At 32.6% G+C, this 25,167-nt stretch overlaps 1 protein-coding gene across 9 annotated transcripts; it reads left to right on the top strand.

Annotated features, from left to right (window-relative positions):
• The first annotated feature begins 11,541 nt into the window (after positions 1–11,541).
• On the top strand, positions 11,542–23,988 carry LOC117925583 (pentatricopeptide repeat-containing protein At3g02330, mitochondrial-like). 9 transcript variants are annotated; one of them, XM_034844638.1, is made up of 6 exons: positions 11,542–11,715; positions 11,887–12,088; positions 17,079–18,859; positions 20,038–20,284; positions 20,414–21,004; positions 23,375–23,988. In XM_034844638.1, the coding sequence occupies exons 3-4, from the start codon at positions 17,119–17,121 to the stop codon at positions 20,067–20,069; spliced, it is 1,773 nt and encodes a 590-aa protein (XP_034700529.1). In that variant the 5' UTR covers positions 11,542–11,715; positions 11,887–12,088; positions 17,079–17,118; the 3' UTR covers positions 20,070–20,284; positions 20,414–21,004; positions 23,375–23,988. The 9 variants fall into 9 exon arrangements, with proteins under 9 accessions (XP_034700529.1, XP_034700527.1, XP_034700535.1 ...); XM_034844636.1 differs by having other exon boundaries at positions 20,414–22,765; XM_034844644.1 differs by adding an exon at positions 19,084–19,174 and having other exon boundaries at positions 20,414–23,988.
• Positions 23,989–25,167: the final 1,179 nt, after the last annotated feature.

Here is a 25,167-nt window from a genome sequence, read left to right as displayed (position 1 = left end):
ATGATTTTATATCATGTATTATATAAATCCACTCATCTTCTCATTTTTTTTCTTTTTAATAAAAATTTTATTAGTTGACATCAGCAATCAAATAAGAAAATTTAAAATTCAATTAAAAAAAAATACAATTAAGACCAAAAAATTAAAAATTAAAAATAAAATAAAATATTGATTCCCATTATATTTCCAACTCTTTCTTGAATTTATATTTTTTATTGGTTTGATCTGGCAAAATGAAAGTTAATATTTTATTTTTATATATCATTAACTTTACAATTTTTTTTTTAGTTTTAATTGTATTTTAAAATTTTAAAATTTTTTATTTTATTGATCTAAAATCAGTTCTCATCCATAAAAAAATAAAATAAAAAAATAAAAAATTATCAATTAGTGTTATTAACCTAACAAGTAAAAGATCATTTTAAAAAATAATTATTTGACTTGTGAAAGAGTGTGTGCTTTCTAAAACATTTTTAAATGGATGAAGATAAAATTGATTTATGAAAATTTGGATTTTTTTCTCTATAATTTTTCAAATTAGTGAACAAAAACCCACTTTTCCCAATAAATGATAGAAAAAAAGTTTAAATTAATTTAATTAACAAATTTGGAAACATTTGTTTTGATACTATGATTTGAAAATAAATAGAAAATAGTAACTTAGGATAGGTTTAATTACACAATCATTTTTTAATTTTTATTTTTAAAATAAAATTTTTTAAAATAAAAATTAAGAATTATGATTGTGAAGTTTTTCTAAATAAAATTGTTTACTTCTCACTCTCCCATATGCCCTGAACTTGACTCTAATTAGTTGGTTCACTCTCCTATATTTTTCAAACTTGAAGCCATGTAGTTGGTATTCTCATTTACTTTTCAGCAATGGCTCTAAAGCTGCCACATCCATGGTAGAAAAGAAACTATTGCAATTAAAATCTACATGTAAATAAATCTCATTTTTTTCATAGTACTCTTTGTGGACCCCACATTTCGACTTATGCGTTTTCCACTCGATGACAAGCTCGATTTTTATTTGAAAAATGATTTTATTGATTAAGAAAAATGACTTGGAGTCGCCACTTATTTTCGTTTTATTTTTAAAGGGAAAAACAAAATAAGAAAGAAAAACTGTAAGTGTGACTCCTAAAGAAAAAAACGAGTTTGTGAAAAACTGAGTCTGAGTCCGGGGGTCAGGTTACTCATTGGGAAGGTACGGTGGTGAGCCGTAGCACCCCTTTAAGTCCCTATAGTCGGGTCTCTACTAATAAAATGAAATCTGACGTGACAATCAATAGGAAAATCAATGGATACTCAAGTCGATTATGTATATGTGGGAATCAGAACATGCATAGAGAATGACTAGAATAGGAATGGATGCGTACCTGGGCCACGAACGAGTAATGCGCTATCATAAAAACAGAGTCAGTGTACAATATAGAGCACGAAATATATCACATGCATCACCAAACATAAATTAAAATTGTTCAAAGGAAAACTGGATTTTTGAAATTCATTTGAAAATCGGAGTCTTAGAGATTATTTGAAAATTGGAGTTCTAGAGATTATTTGAAAATTGGATTCTCAGGAATTAAATGTAAGAATGAGAATTTTAGAAATTAAATTTGAAAGAAAATTGGGATTTTGAAGAATTATTTGAAAGTTCGGGATTTTTAAGAAAAATCAAGTTTCGAAAATTGGGACTTTGGGAGTTAAATTTTGAAAGAAATCAGAATTATAAGTTATTTGAGAAGTAGAAATTATGAAAGTTGATTTATAAAAATTGGAAATCTTGAAAATCATTTGAAGGTGGACTTTTTAGAAATAAATGAATAAAATGGTAACAATAATAATGATAATAACAAATGAGTAACTTGATAAATACGATAATTGGAATATTGGGAACTGAAAATTAAGTTCGGAGATAGGAAAATTAGAGTTTCAGATAGCTAAATTTAGAAATCAGAATTTTGAAGAATTAAACTTTAATGATTGAGATTTTTAAGAGAAATAAATAGGTAAGTATGAAATAATGTTACTAATTAATAAAAAACAATATTTAAATGGATGAAAGTGAATAGTGAGATTTGTGAGATTAAAAATTAAATTTGAAATATTGAGATTTTTAAAAGAAACAAATAAATAAATATAGAATAACGTTACTAATTAATCAAAAACGATATTTAGATGCATGAAAGTGAATAGTGAGATTAAAAATTAATTTTGAAAATTGGATTTCGACAAAAATGATGTGTGAACGGATAGAGTGAATAGTGGGATTTTGAAAATTAAGTTTGAAAGTCGGATTTTTGAATAATTGAACTTTAATTATTGAAACTTTTAGAAGAAAGAAATAAGTAAATGTGGAATAATAATAGTGATAACAAAAATGATATTTAAATGAAATAAAATGAATGGTGGAATTTTTTAGTCTAAAGGCTAAATTTGGAAATCCGGTTTTGAAGAATTGAATTTCAATGATTGAAATAAATAAATAAATATAGAATAATGATACTAATTAACGAAAATAATGTTTAAATGAATAAAAGATGAATAGTGGAATTTTGAAATTGAAAATTAAATTTGCACGTAGGACTTTTGAAGAATTAGAACTAAACTTTAATGAATGAGATTTTTAAAAGATGATAAATCGATACATATAAAATAATAATAATAATTAACAATCATAATATTTAAACGAGTGAAATTGAATAATATAAAATTCAGGATTGAAAATTAAATTTGGACGTAGGATTTTTGAAGAATTATTTAGAGGGGGAATTTTAAATAAGTGGATAAGTGGATGAGTGATTAAGTAAATGAATGGCATAACAATGATGACGAAATAATAAAGTTTAGGTAAGTAATTGCAAAAGATGGAATTTCAGAGGTTGGAGATTAAACTTAGAGATTGAAAATTTAATAAATCATTTAGAGATGAGATCCTTAACATATAAATAAGTGAATAAATAAATGGATGAGATAACATTAATAACGAAAATAATTATTAACAGCTGAATGCGAACAATGGAGTTTTTGAGATTAGAGATTAAATTTAGAAGTTGGATTTCGGAAGAATTGAACTTTAATGATTGATATTTTTTAAAAGAAATAAATAAATAAATATAGAATAATATTAATAATCAACGAAAATGATATTTAAAAGAACGAAGGGGAATAGTAGAATTTTTGAGATTGATAGTTAAGTTTAGAAGTCGGATTTTTGAAGAATTGAGCTTTAATGATTGTGGTTTTTAAAAGAATTAGATAAATAAATGTGATATAATAATAATCATCAACAAAAATGACATTTAAATGAATGAAAGTGAGTAGTGGAATATTTTTTTTTTAGATTGAAGATTGAATTTAATGATTGAGATTTTTTTAAAAGAAATAAACAAATATGGAATAATAATAGTGATTAACGAAAATGATGTTTAGCCGAATGAAAGTGAATAGAGAAATTTTTTATATTGAAAAACTAAATCTGAAAGTCAGATTTTTGAAGAATTAAACTTTGATAATTGATACTTTTTTTTAAAAAAGAACTAAATAAATAAATGTGGAATAACATTAATAATTAATAAAAATGATATTTACACGAATTGGAAGTGGACAACGGAATTTTTAAGCAATGATTGGAATTTTCAAAAGAAATAAATAACTAAACATGGAATAATGATAATAATAACAAAATTAATAATAATAAAGAGTAAATAAATAGATATGAAAGATAGAATTTTGAAAACTTATTGGAAGATGGAATTTAAGACTTGAAAATTCTAAGGATGATAGATTATAGAGTCGGATTATTTGGAAATTAGATTTCCGAAAATCAATTTTTTGAGTCTGTGGGCCTTGGGGATGGGCCAAGAAAGGAGGCCACGTGAAATAGAATCACGCTAGTGGGCTTGGGTGCAACTAGCACTGCATTTAGAGGCCCAACATGGCCCATGTTGAGGTAATGGATCCTGACTGATGCCTAATGGTGACTGTTGGGCAACCTAGTGAGGCAATGACTGTTGAAATGGGCTGTATGGCAGCATGCTGGTGGGCTTGCTTGCTGATGAGGATAGACCATCAGCTACCGTGGAGGGAGGGCGTTTTGGGCTTGACCTGGCAAAGGCTACAAAGCTGACTGCTGCTGACTTCGAGCACGGGCCTAAGAAGGGTGCATCTGAGGGGATTGCTGAGGAGGATTGAACTTGGGGGTGCATATGCATAGGTTGCTGCTGCATGCCCCCACCCAAAGGCAATTTGTAGCTGGAGTCGTGGAGGGTTGCACCTACAGACAGCGGTGTCGGCATAGATCCCGGTGATGGAGAGATGATCAACAGGAGAGGTGTGGGCTTCTGTGATTCATCCAACACTTCAACGTGACAACACATGAGATTCTAAGGTGAGGATTGAAGCGAAGGCGATGAAAATTCAGCCAGCGAAGTGGACTGAGGAAGAAGCAGATGACCGGAGCTCAAACGATGCAGCACTACTCAGGTTCGGGTGTAGGCGCATGAAACAGCGAGGTGGTGGCCTAGTGCCAGCCTGCCGCCGGTATGAGGGAAATTTTCTGGTGAGGGTGTGGACGTCGCGTTGCTTGATAGAGTGAATGGGATGGTGGGCTTGATAATGAATCCGATGCATGGAAGGCTTGAAAGGTGTTGAATATAAGTGGTTTTGGGTATGAATGTGGTCATGCATGGCCAAGATACTAGCTGCATGTAGTAAAGGAAATGGAATGGAGAAACTTGGGGTGAGATGAGTGGATGCATGGGAGGAGCGAGTGAGGATGTGTGCATGGTGGATACGTGGTAGGCAAGGGCATAATGGAAATATGAGTATAGGCATGAAAGATTTAATGGGTATGAGGTATGGTTTAGTGAGAGAAATTATGGTGAGATGGTATAGAAAGTGGCTGACATGAGTATACATGGGGATGGGTATGAGGGGGATGAGCAATGGCATTGACGTAATGAACCTCCCATTGTATCCATACATTGAAATCCAACATCGTGCACGCATCTTGAACACGGTCAAAATACCTTCAGTCACAGAACCATGAACTCCTCCAATCTCCTTACCCCAATCAGTCTTATCTTCATACCCACAGCTAATGACATGGTTTGTCTCTCTTAAAAGGGTTTCAGGTTTAGTTGACGGAAGAATGCCACCTCTATGGATAGATTTGAATCACCAGTACAAAACAAGCTAGATGTCTCCTTTACAGATGAAATGAGTGGAGCGTAGCCATGACCTTTCTAGTACTCGCAGACAGGGAGTATATCCCCTGCGGCCTCTTACTCCTTCAAGCTGAGATGGAAAGTCTGATCCACTCTACGGCCGAGCACCAATGACAAAGGGAAAACAACAAAAATAGAGCACAAATAATAGACACAAAATGACCCTTTACACGCATCATTTCATATAACGATCCATGGGCTCACATGCAGGAGGTGTGTCAAAATGTATTTCAAACAAGTTTCTAAGAGAAAACTAGATGGGCATGACCAACAACTCACAAAGAAAAAAAACGCAGAACAGAGTTTAAAGGATAAGTTAGAAGATCAGATGCAGAATATGAGTGAGCAAACTTCAATACTGAAAAAAAACGTAAGCATCTCAGCTGCTCGCCTCCAGAAACCGAGATAGCATCTCAGCTGCTCGCCTCCAGAAACCGAGATAGCATCTCATGCTAGCTAGAAAGCATAATAGAATGTGATGAACACAAAAAGATCCTCAGCTAGCAGGAAGAATACCTGTATCGCCTTCCTTCAAGGTGTTTCCCAGCGTGTTTTTCTTCTTCCTTTTTCTTTTCCCCGCCCCTCCAGATCTTTGCTCCCCCCCCCCCCCCGTCCTCTTCTTCTTCCTTTTTTTCTCTTTCCTCAGCAAGCCACTACCCACTCTCCTATTCGCCCCTCAGCAAGCATGGCGCCTTCAACCACCAATATGGCCGTCCATGCCTCTTGCCGTGTCCACGCGGCTAGTTTCCTACCGAAAAGGGTCCCCCACACTTTAAAAGATATAATGAAAATGAATAAAAATAAGAAATGGCAACTCCCCCTGGGCCTTCACCATAACAAAGGTCTACACTCTTATATTTGGTTACTAAAATAAATTTAATATCCTTTCTAATAAACTAATGTGATCACTTGCAAATTGTCTAACATGGAATAAGGCAACCATGAGCGAATGTATATTTCCCTATATAGTATACAATGCCTCTACTTTTCAAAATAAAATAAAATAAAATAAAATAAAATAAAATAAATAAAAATAACAAAATGATATTAATTGAGGGAGAGAAAAAAGTTATGTTATATGTAAATCAACACTTGTCATGTTAAACAAAAGTCTAATGTGCTATGTTCAAATTGACTTAATGTTAAATAAATTAGAGTTTGTTATAGTTTAATGATCTTCCAAAAATCAAAATTGAAATATGAAAATTAGATAGTAAGTTGATACTCTTGATAATTAATGCTTTGAGTTTATTTTAATCCTACAATACTAGGTTCATTATTGAAATATTTTTTAGGCCGATTTAGTCATTAACGATTTTCTCTAGATAAGGTTGATTCATTCTTGCATTTCTAGAAGTTAATTGTATGACTCCATACTTGATTTATTTTTGTTCTTACTAAAATCTCAAGTTTCTAGGTTTTTTTTCAAACCTTAGGTTGTCATTGTCGGCCTCTAATATTTTTCCAAACATTTCAGATGCTTAAAGGAGCGTTAAAATTGTTCTTATCACTTGATCTGGAGTATCAAGCGCTCAAGCATTTGGTATCTTTTTGCCTCATTCTCTTCTTTTTACCTTTTTTTTTACTATTTTATTTTATTCATCTTTGTTATTTTTAGGACAAAAGACGTAGATGGTTCATTGATTTTGTGGATATCCATTTCATGCATTACTCACATCCATTTCACTTTAACATGATTGAATAGAATTTATGAGTTATATTTATTTCTGGCACGCTATTTTACCTGGGTATTTAGTTGGTTGGTGTGTGTAGATCATAGGTATGTTCAAGTTGATCATTCTTGGATGTGCCATGGTCAGTGCTTGCATGATTTACAATGATTTGGTTTAGACGAGTGGTATTGAGTTATAAATCCCATTTGAGAGTTTTAGAGGTTTATTTATTTTGTCACAAAATTGCCAAAGAGGGGGATTATTGGTGCATTAGGTGATTAGAGCCAAAATATGTGTTCTAACGGCACATATTCGATGTGATTTATACACTATAAGACAATCAAATCATCCGAATTGACCCAAATCGATGTTAAGGCCCTAACCACGGGTTTAACTTTTATTTTGAAGATATATCTTTGGTTTAAGGGAAGAAAATGGCACAAGTTGAAACCATGCTTATATTTTGAAAGATCAACAGATTAAATGAGAAATTGAGTGAGTTAAGACTCATGGACAATGAAACATGAAGCAAGATTAATCAAGTTTGCATGAAAATTTGGAACTCAAAATCTAGTGGCAACATGCACTCTAAATTTAAGGAAATATTTTGAGTAATTATCGAAGTCCATTTTGGGCAATTTATATATCATTTTGAAACTCTAGAAGTCAGGAACCCAATGCTTTAAACGGTGTGCAAATCAGAGTTGAAACAAGGAAGTTATGTGTGTTTGAAGAAAACTAGTCAGAGAAGAAAGTTGAGTTCGAAACTGACAACTTGAGTTTGAAATGGTTTTTGGCCATTTAAAACCCAAAGGAATGCAAGGAAACTTTTGGCAAAGGCTAAGTTTGAATCCTACTACATGTTTCAAGAAAGAGGCATACATTTTGAACCTAAAAACATGGACTTTTTGCATGGACAGTGGGTGAGTTTGAAATTCCCTATGAATTTCAAACTCATTATGCTAATTTTTAAACAGAGCTTTTCCCTTTCACTTATGAGTTTGAAATTGATTTTGAACTAACCTAAATTTCGAACTCAACCACTAGTAATCGAGTTTGAGCCCTAAGACGCTCGAAATGAGTTCTAAAGGCCTCCATCCAATTCAAAACACTTTGTATTCAATTAGAACTCATAATTTTTTAAACTCTTTTAGGTTGTTTATGACTTTTCCTTGTAATAAGTGGGCAATGAGAGGATGCCACATGTAGGTCATTGATGATTCTATATAAACTCTCTTAGTTTTAGATTTTAGGGGGAGAAGAATATGGATCTTGAATCTTTTTTCGGAAGTTTGACACTTTGTGAGGAAGAAGACGAGAACCTTGGTTTGTTTTCTTTTCTTCTTTATTGAATAGATTGTCTTTAGTTTCTTTTAATTTAAGTTATCGATTTTTACCCTATTATGGATTGTGAATGTGACATCACCTCCATGAAAGGCTAAAAATCCAATTTGGAGCTTGAAGTATGAAAACCTAGGGTTAGATCTAAAGGGAAACAATGGGTAAATTATTATAACAATGAGATTAATTATTGGTTGGGTGACAATTTATCAATTTTTATCCTATCCTTGTGAGTTAGTTTAGGGAATGATACAGTAGATAATTACCTGATACTAGTCATTCTTGGTAACTCTTGATCATTAATTATCTTGGTTTTCTTTATGGTTATTTACCCCAAAACAAAGTTACAAGGAGTAAAAAGGGTTAAGAAGCCAAATCTTAAATCATAAATCAATCTCATTCATTTGATGGTTTTAAGAATCTACTTTAAAATGGAAAAATTAGGTTTTGGATGTAGTTTTGAGTTATAAAACTCAAGTTGATTGCAAACGGCCAAAGACCCTAAAACCCTAAGATCACTTTACTTAAGAAATCCTTGTTTTCTTAATTTTCATACCTAAAGTTAGTTTGTGGAAAGTCCCAAACTTGAATTGATTGAATTAAAAATCAATATTCATTTTGTTATTAATTTAGCTTCATCTACTTAGTCTCATTTCATAAAAGATAATTTCCATATTGTTTTTCACTTTAGGATTCAAACAAAAACAATTTATTTATTATAGTATTGACAATTTCCATAAGCCAATACCTGAGGATGATACCCGGAGTACTACAAAAGTCGTAGTGACTCTTTCTGTAGTTTTTCTTGACCAGAGTTGCTATGTAAAAAGGCTCAGTATTTTAGACAACAGAGAAGAATGGTCATTAGGTTATGTAATTTAAGTTGATAATTTTGTTCCATTCATTTTGACATAGAACTTTTCTAGATTATTTGTCTTACTCTTCATTAAAGATCCAAGGTTGTTGCTTGATTAACCAGAATGACATAAGAAATTATGGGAAAGTTTGAGATAGGTTAATAAAATTTATATAAGGCCTTTAGTAGAAGGTTTTTTAAATTAAGCAAAAATACTTTTAAAATATTTTTTCTAAAAAGAACTTTTAAGGGCACTCAAGCTAGTTGTGACAATTTCAATTTTGCATAATTAGATTAATTTTACGATTATAATTGGATTTATTTTACAATTTTAATTAGATTTATATTGAAAATCCTAATTTAAGTCCACTAGTTATTTGTATCCTATAAATACCTTGCCTAAATAGGTTTTGTAGTTTTTAAATAAGGTCTTTTGGTTAGATTATAGAGTTGTCTTTAACCTCTTAATTGAGTTATCCCTTTGACATTCCTACTTTACTCGGAAAATACACTTGATCGATAATGGCTCCATACATGGTTTTTAGAGATTAAGGAGTTTGAAAAAAACTTCTTGATCTCCATATAATAACCATGGTGGTGAATAGGAAGGAAAGGAAGCCATCATGATAACGATGGTACTGTACAAGTAATAAGGGGAGGGGGTTCTTAATACATAATATAGATATGAGGAATTTGCCTTCTTGTTCCAAAGCTTTCAAAGAAGATTCCCATATTTTTGTCAGGTTGTGAAGGATCTGTATCCTCTCAAATGTTGAGTTGAGATTTACAAAGGAAGCCATCATAATAAAACTACTTAAAAATTTTATTATTATTACTTATTACTTATTTCATTTATGAATGACATACATACATTAAAATTATGAAGAATATTATGTTGTTGATTTTAATAAGTGAGTACAAGACATTATATATTGTATAGATAGGGATGGTAACAGGTTGGGTTTGGGATGGATCACCTTATCCCAATACCATCCCGTTTATTTATAACTATTTTCATTCCTGCCAAAAAATTTTAAATGAGGTGGGGCTAGGAAGGGTTGGATGAGTGTAGGAAATTTCCATACCCATCCCATCCTGTTTTAATTTTTTCAACATTTGTTAATTTTTTTATTTTATTAAAAATAAATATAATTTACATTTAAAAATATATTATAAATATTTATAATTTATTTTTATGAAAAGTAATATTTTATTTATATTTAAAAAGTTGATTTTTTTTTAAAATTAACTAAAATAATTTTTTATTTAAAATTATATATATCGGAGGAAGTTAAGATAAAGTCATACTTGAACCCACCTCAAACATGTCGCAGACTTTTTAAAACTTTCCAAACACATTTGTCTTTATCTCAAATCCGTCCCATCAGGGCTTGAAAAAACTCATTGCCATTCCTACCTATAAATAAATAAAGGAAATATAGTTAAAATCTCAATAAAATTTATCACTTTATATATTAAATTTAACTTTTATAATATTTTAAAATTTAATAATATATAAATTATATATTTATAATTTCATGCTAGCATCATGGTCCAATGGTCCAATGATGGTTGAACCATTATATATTTGGTTCCACAATCATTCAGTTTTGAAAACATTGCCAATAGGTTATGACACTTTGACAAATTTTTTAATCAAGGATTTACCAAAATTTCATTCAGTTTTTTTTTTTAAAAAAATTTAAAAATCATAAATTTTTTTGCCATTTACAATTCTATTAGCCAATAACAACTTAAATTTTAGTACATGAAGATGGTTTTAATTTTAAATAAATAAGGGGCTGTTTGAAAATTGTTTTTTAAAACAATTTTCTGTTATTTAAAACAAAAAAAATACAAAAAACGTTTGATAACTCAAAACTGTTTTTTATTTTATGTTGTTAAAAATAGGATATTTTTAAAAAATATATTTTTTAATTGTTTTATGTTGTTTGCACTGTTTTTTAAGAATTGTTTTAAAAAATAATTATACAAATGTGTAAAATGATTAAAAATAAAAATTATTTTTAAAACATATTTAAAAATATTAAAAACATGTTAAAAACGTTTTAGGCTTTCAAATTGATTTTTGTGTTACAAAAATTAGAGAACAGTTCTAAAAAACTGTTTTTTAGAATTGTTTTCGAAAACTATTTTCAAACAAAACTAATATGTTTCTATTTTTCATTTTTTATCCACAACATAGTTTTTCTCAAAAAATGTTGAAGTTATGCGCCATCATTCTACTAACAAAATTAAAAGGTTGCTTAAAAATATCATATTAAATATAAAAATAAATAAACAATATAAGCCATAATTTAATAATTAATTAACACCACCCAAGAAGTTGAACCGGGCGGGTGGGCGATGCTGAATTGGAAATGGGCCGGGCTAGGGTTTAGCGGTCCCTGTCTTAGGGTTTTCGCTGCGCTCTGTGTGAGATGAGAAACTTCTTGTGTTAATCTCATCGCTTCAGAGACTCCTCTCTGTCTCTGCTATCACACATTTAATTTTTATTTATTTTTTTCTAATGACAATTGCAATAATTTGGTAATTGTAATGACATGAAGATCCTCTGTCGATTTCTGTAGTTGTTTTCAGACTTTCTAAGGTATGCATTTCAATTCGTGAAGAAATAACTCAAAATTATGATTTCAATCAACTCAGTTCACTAACTCTGAATCATGAATTGTATCCGAGAAAATTGCAGAAAATAACAGAATTTGCTGTATATTGAAAGAATTCTAAGCGTTTCTTCTTTATTTAATTATGTGGCATTCAGATGCTAACTTGGTGTATGGGAGCTATGAGGGTATTATACAATGGATGTGAGGAACAGGAAAAGAAGAGTTGGAAAATGTGGTGTTTGAGGAAGATGGTAAATTTGGATGATGCTGAATTTCCTTATATTTTGAGAATGGCCTTGAGCTGTGACTGAGAGTATTTATTCATGAAGGACTGAATTTGACAGCAAACTCTCAAAGGTAAGTTCTTGCATTTCCACAATAACTATTCTTCTTTCATTCCTTGTAGAATTTTGAATCATAAAGTGACACGAATAATTTGATAAACAAAGAAGTGCTAGGTGGTTTTCAACAGCTCCACACAAAAATTGCGGTCTTTAGTCGTCTGGGAATGTGCGTCGGGAATCTGCCTTAGAATACAAATTGAGTAACTCTATCATATCCATGCTTTTTCTTTAATCCACTGGAAAAATGTTGTTGCTATTACCTTCCACCAACTAATTAGATAGGTTTCTTAGTAGCTAGAATCTTCAAGAGGTTAACTTGACAATAACATCTTGACCATTGATCACTGACCACTAATAAGATATATATAGAATCATTCCAAGATGTTACTCACCTGATGGTAGGTGTAGCATATTTAACAGAAAGAAATACTTCTTAACTAGTACGGGACTTGGTTTGCAAAATATAGTTTTTGTATTTGGTTGAATATGTCCCTCAAATCTTAAAGCTCCATTAATCGAAACTTAAAATTTCCCTCTCTTTTTCCAAAATTTGGGATCTCTCAAAAGAGAGTACTAGTTCTATGAGCAATGAAGAATTTATGAAGGAATGGTGCTTGTATGCCTGTCCTACATGATACTTCTTGGTTTAGGTGTTGAACCAGGTCTTTGCTCAATCTTTAAATGTTAATGGAAATAGTTTCATCTGCATTAAGCTGATGTGAACATTGGCATCCTGAAATTTAGCGCAGATATCCTCCAGGAAAACAGATCTCCTCAACTTCCTTAAGGTGTGTATAAGGATTTTCACCTTCTCCTCCTTTAAAAATTGCTAGAAGAGGCACCAACTAAGGTCTAATCACGATAGGTGGTACAATGCATGAAGAAGTGACCATCCTTGGTGGATTGAGTTGATCTCATTGATCTATGCATTTTGAATGGTTCCTGTACAGGCACATAGTGGGCATAACTTTGACTTGCTTGATATAGGATTGCTTGATGTAGCTTAGACTTGTTTGATGTTGCCAAGTCAGTTTTCATCAACGCATATGTGCAATTAGGCAACAAGGAAGTTAAACACTAGAGTGTGAAAGAGAGAATCCTTGAAAGTCTTTGATTTGAAAGACTCATTACTCATAAATCTTAGTGCTTTGGCCAAAGTCTCCCTTATGGGCACCCAAAATATCTTTTAGAATGAAAGGGTTTCTGGAGTTCAGAACCCTCTACACTATCTACAATGTGCACAATATCATAATTCACTTGTTTTCCTCCTTGTGGGCCTCTTATACCATCTCTTTTAGACATGGTTCAAAATTGCGATATCAGTCATTGACTTGGAGGGTTCCGAGGCACATCAGTCTCGGTGTCTTGGCTTGGTTTTAGACCGTATGCAAATAAGATAGATTAAGAAGTGAAAAGAATTATAAAAATATTATGAAAATTATTTAAAATTAAATATAATTAAAAGAGCTTTAGAAACTAATAAACTTTAAAACATATTAATATAATAATAAATGTAATGGTTTTAATATATTATTAAGAATAAATTAGCATATAAACTAATACACTATATTATGATATGATTACCATTAAAAATAATTCATTAACCAAATTGAAGCAATTCATATCATAGCTTAGCATATAAAATAATAATTTTCAAATTCCCATTTATAATACACATTAACATTTGAAGTAATCAATAATTTACCCCATAAAATAATATATTTACCCCTTTTATCTTCAAATTCCCAATCCCACACCAGAATAGAGAGTACCCCATTTGGTAGAGGTAGAGAATCTCCTTTGTAGCTGCATGCCTGCACCTCATCAAAATTGGAGCAAAGTGAAGAAAATCTTAAAGCACTTCTTTTATCTTCACACCTACCTCATCAGGTGGGTTTGGAACCCTCATTTCATAAGGAATTCCAAGACTAGGAGTTGAGTTGTGTTTGCAAGGTGATTTAGTGAATAGGAAGGTAGATCATAGATGACAAGGCAATGTGGATGGCCACGAAGGGTGACAAAATTTCAGTTAAATCATTCTATGATGGGATGGTTAAGAGGGGTTCAAAATCTTTCACGACAATGTGTAATTGGAATTCTTGGGCTCCAACAAAGGTGAGTTTTTTTTGTTTGAGAAGCAACATGGAAAGAGATTCTAATTGTAAACATCTTGAAGAGGAGAGGTGGACACCGGTGAACAAATGTTTTCTATGCAAAGGTGAAGAGGAATCTTGCGATCACATCCTTCTTCATTGTTCTAAGGCAAGTTTGTTATGGCAGTTGGTCTTCTCCTTGTTTGGTGTGGTTTGGGTGTTGCATACCTTAGTCCAAGCCAAGGTTTAAAATATCGGTAAATACAGATATATCGGTACTTGGATTTTACAGATATATTGAAAATATTAGAGAAATATCGGTGGATATTTTGACAAAAATATCGATGAGGTGAAAATTATTCAAAATTCACAAGAATGTTTGAAAAAGCTAAATAAAAAAATGATAAAATGAGTAAGAATATATATATATTAAAGTTATTTTGTAAGTGTAATTGATATAAGTACGATTAAAGATAATATTTATAATTTTTTTTATAAAAAAATTAGCATAAATTCCTTTAATATATTTATATTCATTTATTTTAAAAATTAAAATACTTTTATTAAAACATATTTTATTACATTTTAAATAAAAAATTAAATTGATTTATATAAAATATTTTTATTTGAGATTTGATTTCTAAAAATTTATTACAAGTGACAATTTTTCTATTAACATTAATTTATTTAAATAATTAAAATTATTAATGATTTATCTTATCAAATTAATTTTAATTTATAGAATATTAGGACTTCATTAATTTTTATTTTTATCTTGTAGCAATTTTTGAGTAAAATATATTTTAAATATTTTAAAATAAAAACATTTAAAATTAAATAAAATTAAACGGATAAAGAAAAAAGAATGAAGTGATAGTAATTTTTTAAAATAGCATTAATGAGATAAATATAAAAAGTAGTTAAAAATAAAATGATAATATAAAAATGATAATATAGATTTAAACTAAAAAATAAAAAGAAGGATAAATATTTAAAAAAAAAAAGCTTTCAAAAAAATCTCCAATATTTTCTTGATATATCGGCAATATATCTTCGATATTTTGATAGACTTCCTCCATTGTTTTGCGCGTTGTTCCACGCTTGATTTTTTCGTCGATTTTTTGCCCCAAACCGATATATCGCCAATATTTCACCGATATTACCGATATTTTGCTGAAATTTCCACCGATCGATAATTGGTGCCCAATATCATGTCGGACACCACCGATATACGATATATCGGCGACATTTTGCCGAAAAAATCCAAAATTTTAATCCTTGGTCCAAGCAACAATTCTTAGTTGGCACAACCACTCTGTTGGAAAGAGAAGAAAGAAAGCATGGAATGTTGCTCCTTTTTCTTTGTTTTGGATTATTTGGGAAGAGAGCAAGAGAGGGGCTTTTGAAAATGTTGAGCTTTTAGATGGAGAGCTAAAGTTCTTTTTTTTTTTTTTGTGTAACTTTTTAGATTGGTCCGAAGGGGGCCTAGGGTAAGAGTCCTTCTCTATGATTGATTTTATTGATTGGTTAGGTTGCCTTTAAGGGGAGGGATTTCTTGTTTTTTCTTTGGAGTGCACATGTATACCTTAGGTGTATTGGATGTACCCTTTTTTTGGCTCTTTAATCTATATTTCTCTTTTGCCTATCAAAAACAAACTTAGTTGGCTTTTGGTTTGTAATTCAAAGGATATGGATAATGTTGAGAGGTGTTTGTCTATGTGTATAGTTCTCCTTGTATAGGGGAGGTGTCTAGTCTTACATTGATCAAGTTTTATATTTTGAGGGGAAGACCTCTCATCCTTCTCTTGTACTTTTTATCATAATCAATATATCTTTTGTTTTTGATTAAAAAAAAATAATATGCACAATATCTACAATATTTGAAGTATTCTGAAGTATTCTAGATAGTTCCCATACTATTTCAAATTGTTCTACAATGTTCTCTGGATAAATCCACAATCCTGGAGGACTCTGGATAATCATGGTTCCCACACTATCCTAGAAAATTCAGCCATGTTCAAGAGATTTTCACCCAACTCAGGATAAATTCATAGACCTGTGGACTCATCACTCTTCTGGAAGCTTCTAGATATGTCAACCTCTTTATCAAGCTCCAAAAAGGGTTCTATGTAGTCTTGCTTTTACTTCCCTTAGCAGCTTCTTATTATCTCTAAAACATTTTGGCCTTCTCTAAATACATGTGGGGTGTCATTTGTGCAAGGTGTGACACTTAGCTTAGTTATAATTTGATTTTGGCAAAGATAAAAAAGTTGGCATGCTTGATACTTTATTAACAACATATAAGATTTAGCTACATGTATATGGGTAGATTGTGTGTGTTATAACTTAAAAACATTCAACAAACACCTAACTTTTATCCAAGTTTACTCAGTCATCCTGTTTGTGTTTAAAACATGGCAGAAAGCTACTGCAGGATCTGGAAAACCTTAAAAGAAAATTTTATGCTATGGATGTAACATTGTCAACGTAATTTTATACATCATTCAGTTCCAAATGTCTTTACTGCAATGTTTAAAGTATTATGGTGTTTTTAATGACACAGCCTGTCTCTAGTCTGTTTGGTATTCTCAGCTTATTGTCTTGTATTAATTTGAACGACTAGTGAGATAGATTTATTGGTGGCTGAGGGATAGTGTAGGAATATGCTTACATTTTTGCTATTCTTAATTCTTGTAACATTAATGAATTGAATATTCAATTTACATGCAATTGCATATACTATCCGATTGTGGATTGTCATTTCCAATTGTTTTAGTTTTACTCATTTTTTCGAGATAATCCTTTAATCATGTTACAGATTCAAATTCTATATAATTCTGTTATCTTCTTGCTCTTCCCTTGTTAATGAGTTGAAATATTTGTCTCTTAACTTCTATGCTATTGATGTAGGGTTAATGGTTTCAAAATCTGGTAGATAATTTGCTCTTTAATGATTACGGAAACTCTCAGTTCACTTTTGCATCACTGCTCCAAAACCAAGGCACTTCGTTGTGGTCTTTCCCTTCATGCTGCTGTTTTGAAGACAGGCACACAATCAGATGTTTTTATGTCCAACCATGTTCTCAACATGTATGCCAAGTGTGGACACACTACCTTTGCTCGTCAAGTGTTTGATGAAATGTTTGAAAAAAACCTTGTCTCTTGGTCAGCTATGATCTCTGGCTATGACCAGGCTGGGGAGCCTCAGATGGCAATTGACCTGTATTCCCAAATGTTCCTTGTTCCAAATGAATATGTCTTTGCAAGTGTTATTAGTGCCTGTGCCAGCCTCTCAGCTCTGACTCAAGGGCAAAAGATTCATTCTCGATCATTGAAGTTTGGCTATGAATCCATCTCTTTTGTTTCCAACTCGCTTATCTCTATGTATATGAAATGTAATCAATGTAGTGATGCCTTATCAGTCTTCACTAATACTCCTGAACCAAATTGTGTCTCCTACAATGCACTAATTACTGGATTTGTGGAAAACCAGCAACTGGAAAGAGGGTTTGAATTTTTCAAACTTATGCGCCAACAAGGTCTCGTTCCAGACCGTTTTGCTTTTATGGGAGTCTTGGGGATTTGCACCACTACAGAGAATTTGAAGAGAGGAACAGAATTGCATTGCCAGACAGTCAAACTTAATCTTGACTCCACCCCTTTTATTGGCAATGTGATAATAACAATGTATTCAGAGTTAAAACTAATACAAGAAGCAGAGAAGGCCTTTAGATTGATTGAAGAGAAAGATGTGATTTCATGGAACACCCTTATTGCTGCTTGTTCTCATTGTGATGATCATGCAAAGGGCTTGAGAATTTTCAAGCACATGACAGAAGAAACTAATGTAAGGCCTGATGACTTCACTTTTACCAGTGCCCTTGCTGCATGTGCAGGGCTTGCTTCAATGAGCCATGGTAAGCAGATACATGCTCATCTAATGAGAACGAGGCTGTATCAGGATCTGGGAGTTGACAACGCACTTGTGAACATGTATGCTAAATGTGGTTGTATTGGCTATGCATATGATATATTCAGCAAAATGGTCCATCACAATCTTGTCTCATGGAACACCATAATTGCTGGATTTGGAAATCATGGGCTTGGGGAGAGAGCTGTAGAACTTTTTGAGCAGATGAATGCAATTGGGATAAGGCCAGATTCAGTTACATTTATTGGACTTCTAACAGCTTGCAATCATGCAGGGCTAGTAGATAAGGGGCAATTATACTTCAATTCTATGGAAGAAACTTACGGAATTTCCCCTGACATAGAACATTTCTCTTGTCTTATTGATATGCTGGGACGGGCTGGGAGATTAAATGAGGCAGAAGAGTACATGAGGAAATTCCCTTTCTGGAATGATCCAGTTGTTCTAGTGAGCTTGCTTTCTGCTAGCCGTCTGCATGGAGATGTTGTAATCGGGGAGCGTTTGGCTAAATGGCTTCTAAAACTTCAACCTGTGACTACTTCTCCTTATGTATTATTATCAAACTTGTATGCTTCAGATGGGATGTGGGACAGTGTTGCAGAGGCAAGGAAGAGGTTGAAGGGTAGTGGTTTGAAGAAGGAGCCTGGCCATAGTCTGATTGAAGTGAATGGAAGTGTAGAAAAGTTTACAATAGGGGATTTTACTCACTTGAGGATTAAAGAGATAAAGGGCATACTCAAAACTTTGAGCTGGGCAGTAGGTGAAGTTACTTTATACAATTAATCTTTCAGAAAAAGGTGTGTTATATTTTAATTTCGTTTACTGGCATCTAAAACACATCATGGCAACATGATAAGTCATAACATACAATTTTATCAAGAATTTGATACACGAAGGATGTTAATTTCCTGCATGTGTTGGTTTATTTTGTTTCTTTCCTAGTCCAGTTATAAAGTAATGCTTTCCATTCTTTCAAATGTCCAGTTCTATGATCAACTGCTGAGACACAGAGTTCACACTTTGATGTGGACAGGTGGTGTGAAGAAAGGAAGAGTCTCTGAAATATTGATACAAGGTCATAACTCTATTGGTAAATGCTTATGAATTCAAAGTTGTCTTCAAACAAAAACCAGACAACTTGTGGCCTTGAGCATCAATCTATCAGAAATCTGACAGGCTGGATATTATAGGCCACATAACAAAAAGGGCAAAAAACAGGACACTTTGCACATTATTTGAAGTAAATAACCAGCAATCATATTTGTTATAACTAGTGTCAACATGTCTTTACATGTTTTGTAGCATTAGTTATCCGACATGTTAATGATCGATCTGGATAAGAATCCTACATCTGTAGGCTTCAAACTCATCTGCTTAGAGTGTGTTTGCTTCATCTGAATGAAATATTTCCATTGATGTACCATTTTAGATGACTTCTCTCTGTCTTTTCATTGCTTTTGAAATGAGTGTATTTCATTTTATGCATAGGTTCAAATATCAGGGGATAAAGAATTTGTTTCAATTCATCACTATCATAGTTTTTGTGTTTTCATTTTTATGATGAGTCCATTATGGAGGATGGAATTTTGGTTTGAAATCTTTAAAAAATTAAATGGAATGATTTGTGGCTCCATGGATGCCAAATATCTCCTTAATTAATTGGGAGAAAATGTTAACTGTGGATGTGAGATGAAGTAATATATTTTTGCTTCTGTTGTCTGACATTGATGGGCCATACATTTATTCTATTTTTAGGTTGTTGATGTGAAAAGACCTGCTTATGTAGTGAAATATTTGCTCCTAACACCAATAAATAAATAAATAACTACATAAAACTTGCTTCAATGACCAAATTTGTATTTTATTTGATCCGTTATTGCTTAACAAAAGCATAACTCAGATGCAAAAATTTGACAGGAACTTTTATTCTTTTGGCAGGATCCAACTTTTGGCTTACCAAGAGGCTGTGATTAATTGCTGTCTGATCTCCTGCCATGGGCCTGCATTTTCTTTTGAGTGATTTCTTAGACTTCCATTTTCAATCTGTGACAGAAACTTAGAAATCCACTCATAAAAGGTGTATTCACTATTCAATGAGTCGGATGGCAATTTTATTTGGCAAATATATGCATTGCAGAGAATGGCCTGGAAGCATTGCAACGCTTACTTGCTGGGTATGCAAAGCGTAAGTGTTTGTTTTTTGTTCTGATAAATATTTAATTCCAATCCCTGGAAAAATGTGTCCTCTATTCAGAAACCTAATGGGTGTTTCTTTCTTTCCTTTTTTTTTTTTTTTTTGGTCCCCTTCTTTAAGGCCCTTAAGGTTTCTGGGAAAGCAGAATTTAAAGAGATCTTGTCAAGAGGAGAGGTGTGTTGGAGACAAATATCCATCGTGAAATTGACCAAGGGGAATGTAGTTTACAAACTTTTCCAGAGGTTGGCTAATGGTTGAAGGAGGAAGTTTATTAAATCCATTCAAGCCACAGATGTATCTGGTTTGTTGACCAGGAAAATATTCTTAGAAGATTTTAGGTTTCTTCAGCTGTCACTACAACAGCAGGAAGGGAGAGAGCTGTTGGATTGAGGGTTTAGAGTGATCTCCTCTTCAGAGGTCTATGTGGTTAGGGCGCACCTTCTTCTTCTGAGGAAATTTGGGAGGCTGCTCCTCCAGATGAGTGGGGGACATCCCAGTCTTAATGGTTTTTGTCTAGCATTTGACAGATATTGCCTAAGACAGAGAGAAGATCTTAATGAAAATACTTGGTCGATGCTATGGCAGTGGGTTCATCAACAAGCACTGATACAACTTTCATTGTCCTTGTTCTTAAGAAAGCCACTATTGATGGAGTGAAGAAGTTCAAGCTCACAAGCATGGTTATTAGTCTTTTGTAAGTTCATTGTTAAGGTACTGTCCTTGTGCAGTCAAGAAGTGCTTCATGAGATCATTTCCTCTTCCTAGGAAGGTTTGCTCAAGGGTAGACAAATACTGGACATTGTGTTGCTAGCTAACGAGATGGTAATTGGAAAGGTACATTGTGTTGATAGCTAATGAGAGATGAGAATAAGATACCAAGAAAATCAGTGGTAATGTTAATTGGGACTATTTGGTTTTGCTACGTGAAATGATGGGTTTTGGGCAGAAATGCATTAATTGAAAAGGGTGTGAAATGACTGGTTTTGGTAAAAAATAAATGGATTAGTTGGATATGTCTCTTGTTTGATTCTCTATTTTGGTTAATGACACACCAATTGGTTTGTTCCAGAATCTCCTAAGATAAGGACTTCACTGGAGTGTTGTTGAGTTTCTCACCTTGGGTATGGCTATGAATGTCACCTTTCCCTTCAGCACTTGATGTTTGCAGCTGTTACACAAACTGCAAGGTGGACAAAGAACAATTTTTGTTTCTTAGTTGTGTCCTTTGGTTCTTTGGAGTTGTCTTGAATTAAAAGTTAATTTACACATAGTATGTACATCCAGTAGGGCTACTTAATTAAAAGTTAATTAAGGATGCAGCATATTGAACTTATTCATCTACTTGATGCCCACCTTTGTAATGCCAAGGGCAATTCAGAACAGGCTTGGTAAGCTCTAGAGAGACTTTTTGGGGTTGGGTTGGGAAGGAACAAATTTAAATCCCTTTTGGTTAATTGGTGGTCATTTGCTCTTTGAAGGATGAGGGTGGTGTTGGGATTAGAAGTCTTACTACTTTTAACAAGTTAGACTAGTGGCTTGGGAGATTGCAGTTACAAATGATGAAGTTCTTCTTGGAAAGCATTTTGCAATGGAGGTGAAAGGGAGGATAAGTTGGTAAGACAACTATTTAAGAGGGGTTGGTTCTGTGTTAAATGTTATTGCAAGGCTCATTCTACAGGGCACATCTCTTTCCTCATATTGGTGGTATTAACTTCTGGTGCTCCTTTTAAGGGTGTTTTTATTGTTGTTGTTTCAGCAGCAGTATGGGTGAGAATCCCTATTTATCCACTGGCTGATGAGAGGGGGAAAGTATCTTCTTCAAATGGTGCAGCATGTTTAAGCAAAGTGAGGGGATGATTTACCACCTTCTTACCCATTGCTCAGTTTCTCATACCTTATGGCCCTTTGTTTTCCATCTTTTGGGTTTGCATGGTCCACCCTTACTCAGTAAAGAATAGAGTTAGCTGGCCGACTGTTCCATAACAAAAAGCAGGAAAGTGTGAAGAACTGTCCCTTTGAGCTTATTTTAGTTGGTTTTGAGGCATGGAACTATTGGAGTTGAAACTGAAAAGTATCTTTCTTGAGTATATGTTTGTTTGCTGGAGGGAATCTGTAGAGAAGGGGAGGCCTAAGGCCCTTGGTATTGGCCCTTTGTATTGCTTCTTTCTTTTTCTGCCTCTTTTGTGTACTGCTAGTAAACTTCTGTGTATTATTAGGATGATGTCCTCCTGCTTTAGGTGTTTTCTAGTATCTTTTCTATTTTTTCCTGTAAAAAAGGGGCCATGCTTAAGCTTCCATACGCTAATTATGTTTTTCACAAAGTGGGCTGAACGTTGCTTTAATACCTCAGCGTTTGCATATTTGCAAGGATTCTTCTCCCTCAGCTGTGGCTGAGAAACAAGAGTATGAACTTTTTGTGGAATTGCTAAACTTAGTTGCTACAAGATGAGCAATTAATCTACTTAAATATTGGTGAGATCCTATTAAATTCTATGGTTCTCTGTTCCCTCCTGGAATATGTAGTGATCCAACAATTAGACAGTAAAGATAATTAGTGTACTAAAGTTTCTTTTTAATGTTTGCATCCTTAGGCCAAAATTTTCATCCCCTAGAATGCAAACTTCCATGGAATAGCATTTTTCATGCAATGTGCCTTCATTTGTTATACAGAGAAGCATTTCAATTCTCATTGGATTCTTTTATATAGTCTTTTGGTTAGTTGAAGATTTACTCGACAGACAAACTCCCCTTCAAAGTGTTTACCGTAGGATGCACATCAAGAACTGGCTCAACTATTGGCTTTTAGGCTTTGCAAATGTCTATACTATGTGCTCCTCTGCTCTCCATCTATATTCTACGGGATGGAGTTGAGAACTTGGATAATGACACTTATAAGTTGGGAGGATTGAGCCTTCACTCTTCTAGAGAGTAGGGGCTTTATGTATGTGGTTTAAGCACCCAGCCCTTGACTAGAGGGTGTTGATATGATTTCCTGGTGGCAAGTCCATCTGCATACTTCCATTCTTATAATTTAGATGCTATATCACTATCTCATCTATCAACTACTTTTTTGCCATGTAGCATGTTTCAATGAAGGGGCCACCTACAAAGCTGCACAAGGGAACACCATGTCGGTTCTTTATACTATGATATGAAGCAGATGGTGATGGAACTTGCAGAGCAGTGGGCAAAGGATTCCTTTTACTAAAGCTGAAACCAAAGGCAAGTATATATGGGGATGAAGCAGTAGTTCCCTTGAGCCTCCATTTACTGAGAGCAGAGATTTTTTGGCTGTTGGTTTTGCTTTTCGGTCAATCTTGTTTGTTAAATTCAACTATGGCCAGGATTACTATCTCGGTGTTTGAACGTGTCTGGTGAAGGAATTCAACAAGATGCAGTTGACAAGATTGATAGAGCTTCCTACTTTGTTAACATGAGCCAGTGCAACCTCCCTTTCTGCTGCTTTTGCTCTTTGTGATGAATCGAAGTCTTCTACTATTTTGCACTATATGGATTGCATGAGTTGTTCATTTTCATAGATTTTAGCTGGCTTTCCAAGCCAGGGCTGTGTTCTTGAAGCTTGGAAGTTAAAGGTGAGGGTGTATTTTTGGTTGTGAAATCATAATTTTTTGTTCTTCTATGGTATAGAAATGTACGTTGGTTGACTTTTAAGATGCATGACTTCAATTGACTTATGTTTACTTAAATTTACAACTATGTTTACAAAAAAGATTTGAGATGAATATAAATTAAGTTGGTAAGTCATTAAGAAGTCGTTAAGTCACATGAAATTATTAAGTTGATTTATTAAACACACTCTCCTCTTTCAGTACTGTTTAAAATTTTTCAGATTGATCTTATGTGGTTGCTACTATGATTGGGCCTTCAATCAGGCCCACTTATACAGCCTGGCCCAATTAACAAATGTGTGAGCCAAATTTAGCCCATGGACAGGCCATTTGATCTACTTATTAAGGATTGTAATCTTCATTGTCCAATAAACTTTTTATTTTGAATTTTGAGCTAAAATGACCTTTTTGGTCCACGTGAATATCATGTTTGTTTGATTGGTTTTTTTTTTTTTTTTTTTTTTTTTTTGTGAATTTAAAAATGATAGTTTTAGTTAAAAGATCTTACAAATTACAAAGATGGGACATTTAAAATTCAATAAAATAAAGACAAGCCAAACTCAAGATATAATTTTCGATATTAATTACAAAAGGTTTAAGAAAATTAAAAATAACTTAAAGACATCATTTACTTTACCTTGGAGTTTACTTTCTCACTATTAAACACAATCCATTAAAATAATTGAAATTTATGTGTATAACTTCTTTGTAGAACAATACTCTTGACTTTATGAAAGAAATTATATGAATTCACTGCTGATTAAATAATTTCAAGAAAATAATAAAAACTTAGGCATCGTTTCACAACTGTTTTTCAAAATAGTTTTTTTTTCAAAAAAATATAAAAAAATATTTGATAATTAAAAAATTATTTTCTATTTTCTATTATTAAAAATAGAAAATAAGGTGTTTTTAGACAATATTATTTTAGTTATTTTTTCATGCTTTTTGAAAGTTGTTTTAAAAAAAAAAAATCCTAAAAACAAGCAAAAATAATTGAAAACAACCAAAGATATGCTCAAAAAATTGTTTTTGATTTTAAAAATAAAAAATTGTTTTTTTGTTTTCTGATTATTTAACATTTTTTTGTTATGGAGAATAGAAAGTTATTATTATTATTATTATTATTATTATTATTATTGTTTTTAACAAAGTTACCAAATAGGCTTACTTTTCTTTTTTGTTTGTTTGCTGCTTTTTTTTTTCTTGGAAGCCCATGGCATTATTGGAAAAAAAAATGCAAAA

Source organism: Vitis riparia, chromosome 11, assembly GCF_004353265.1.
Source record: "Vitis riparia cultivar Riparia Gloire de Montpellier isolate 1030 chromosome 11, EGFV_Vit.rip_1.0, whole genome shotgun sequence".
NCBI lineage: Eukaryota > Viridiplantae > Streptophyta > Magnoliopsida > Vitales > Vitaceae > Vitis > Vitis riparia.
The sequence above is the reverse complement of the archived record's forward strand: the minus strand, read 5'-3'. Positions and strand labels throughout refer to the sequence as shown.

Bases quoted from the DNA above. Each gene is read 5' to 3' on its own strand.
- LOC117925583 (XM_034844639.1), top strand. From the start codon at position 17,119: ATGATTACGGAAACTCTCAGTTCACTTTTGCATCACTGCTCCAAAACC. The intron at 18,860-20,037 runs GTGAAGTTACTT...TTCTTTTGGCAG, and splicing joins AACTTTGAGCTGGGCAGTAG to GATCCAACTTTTGGCTTACC.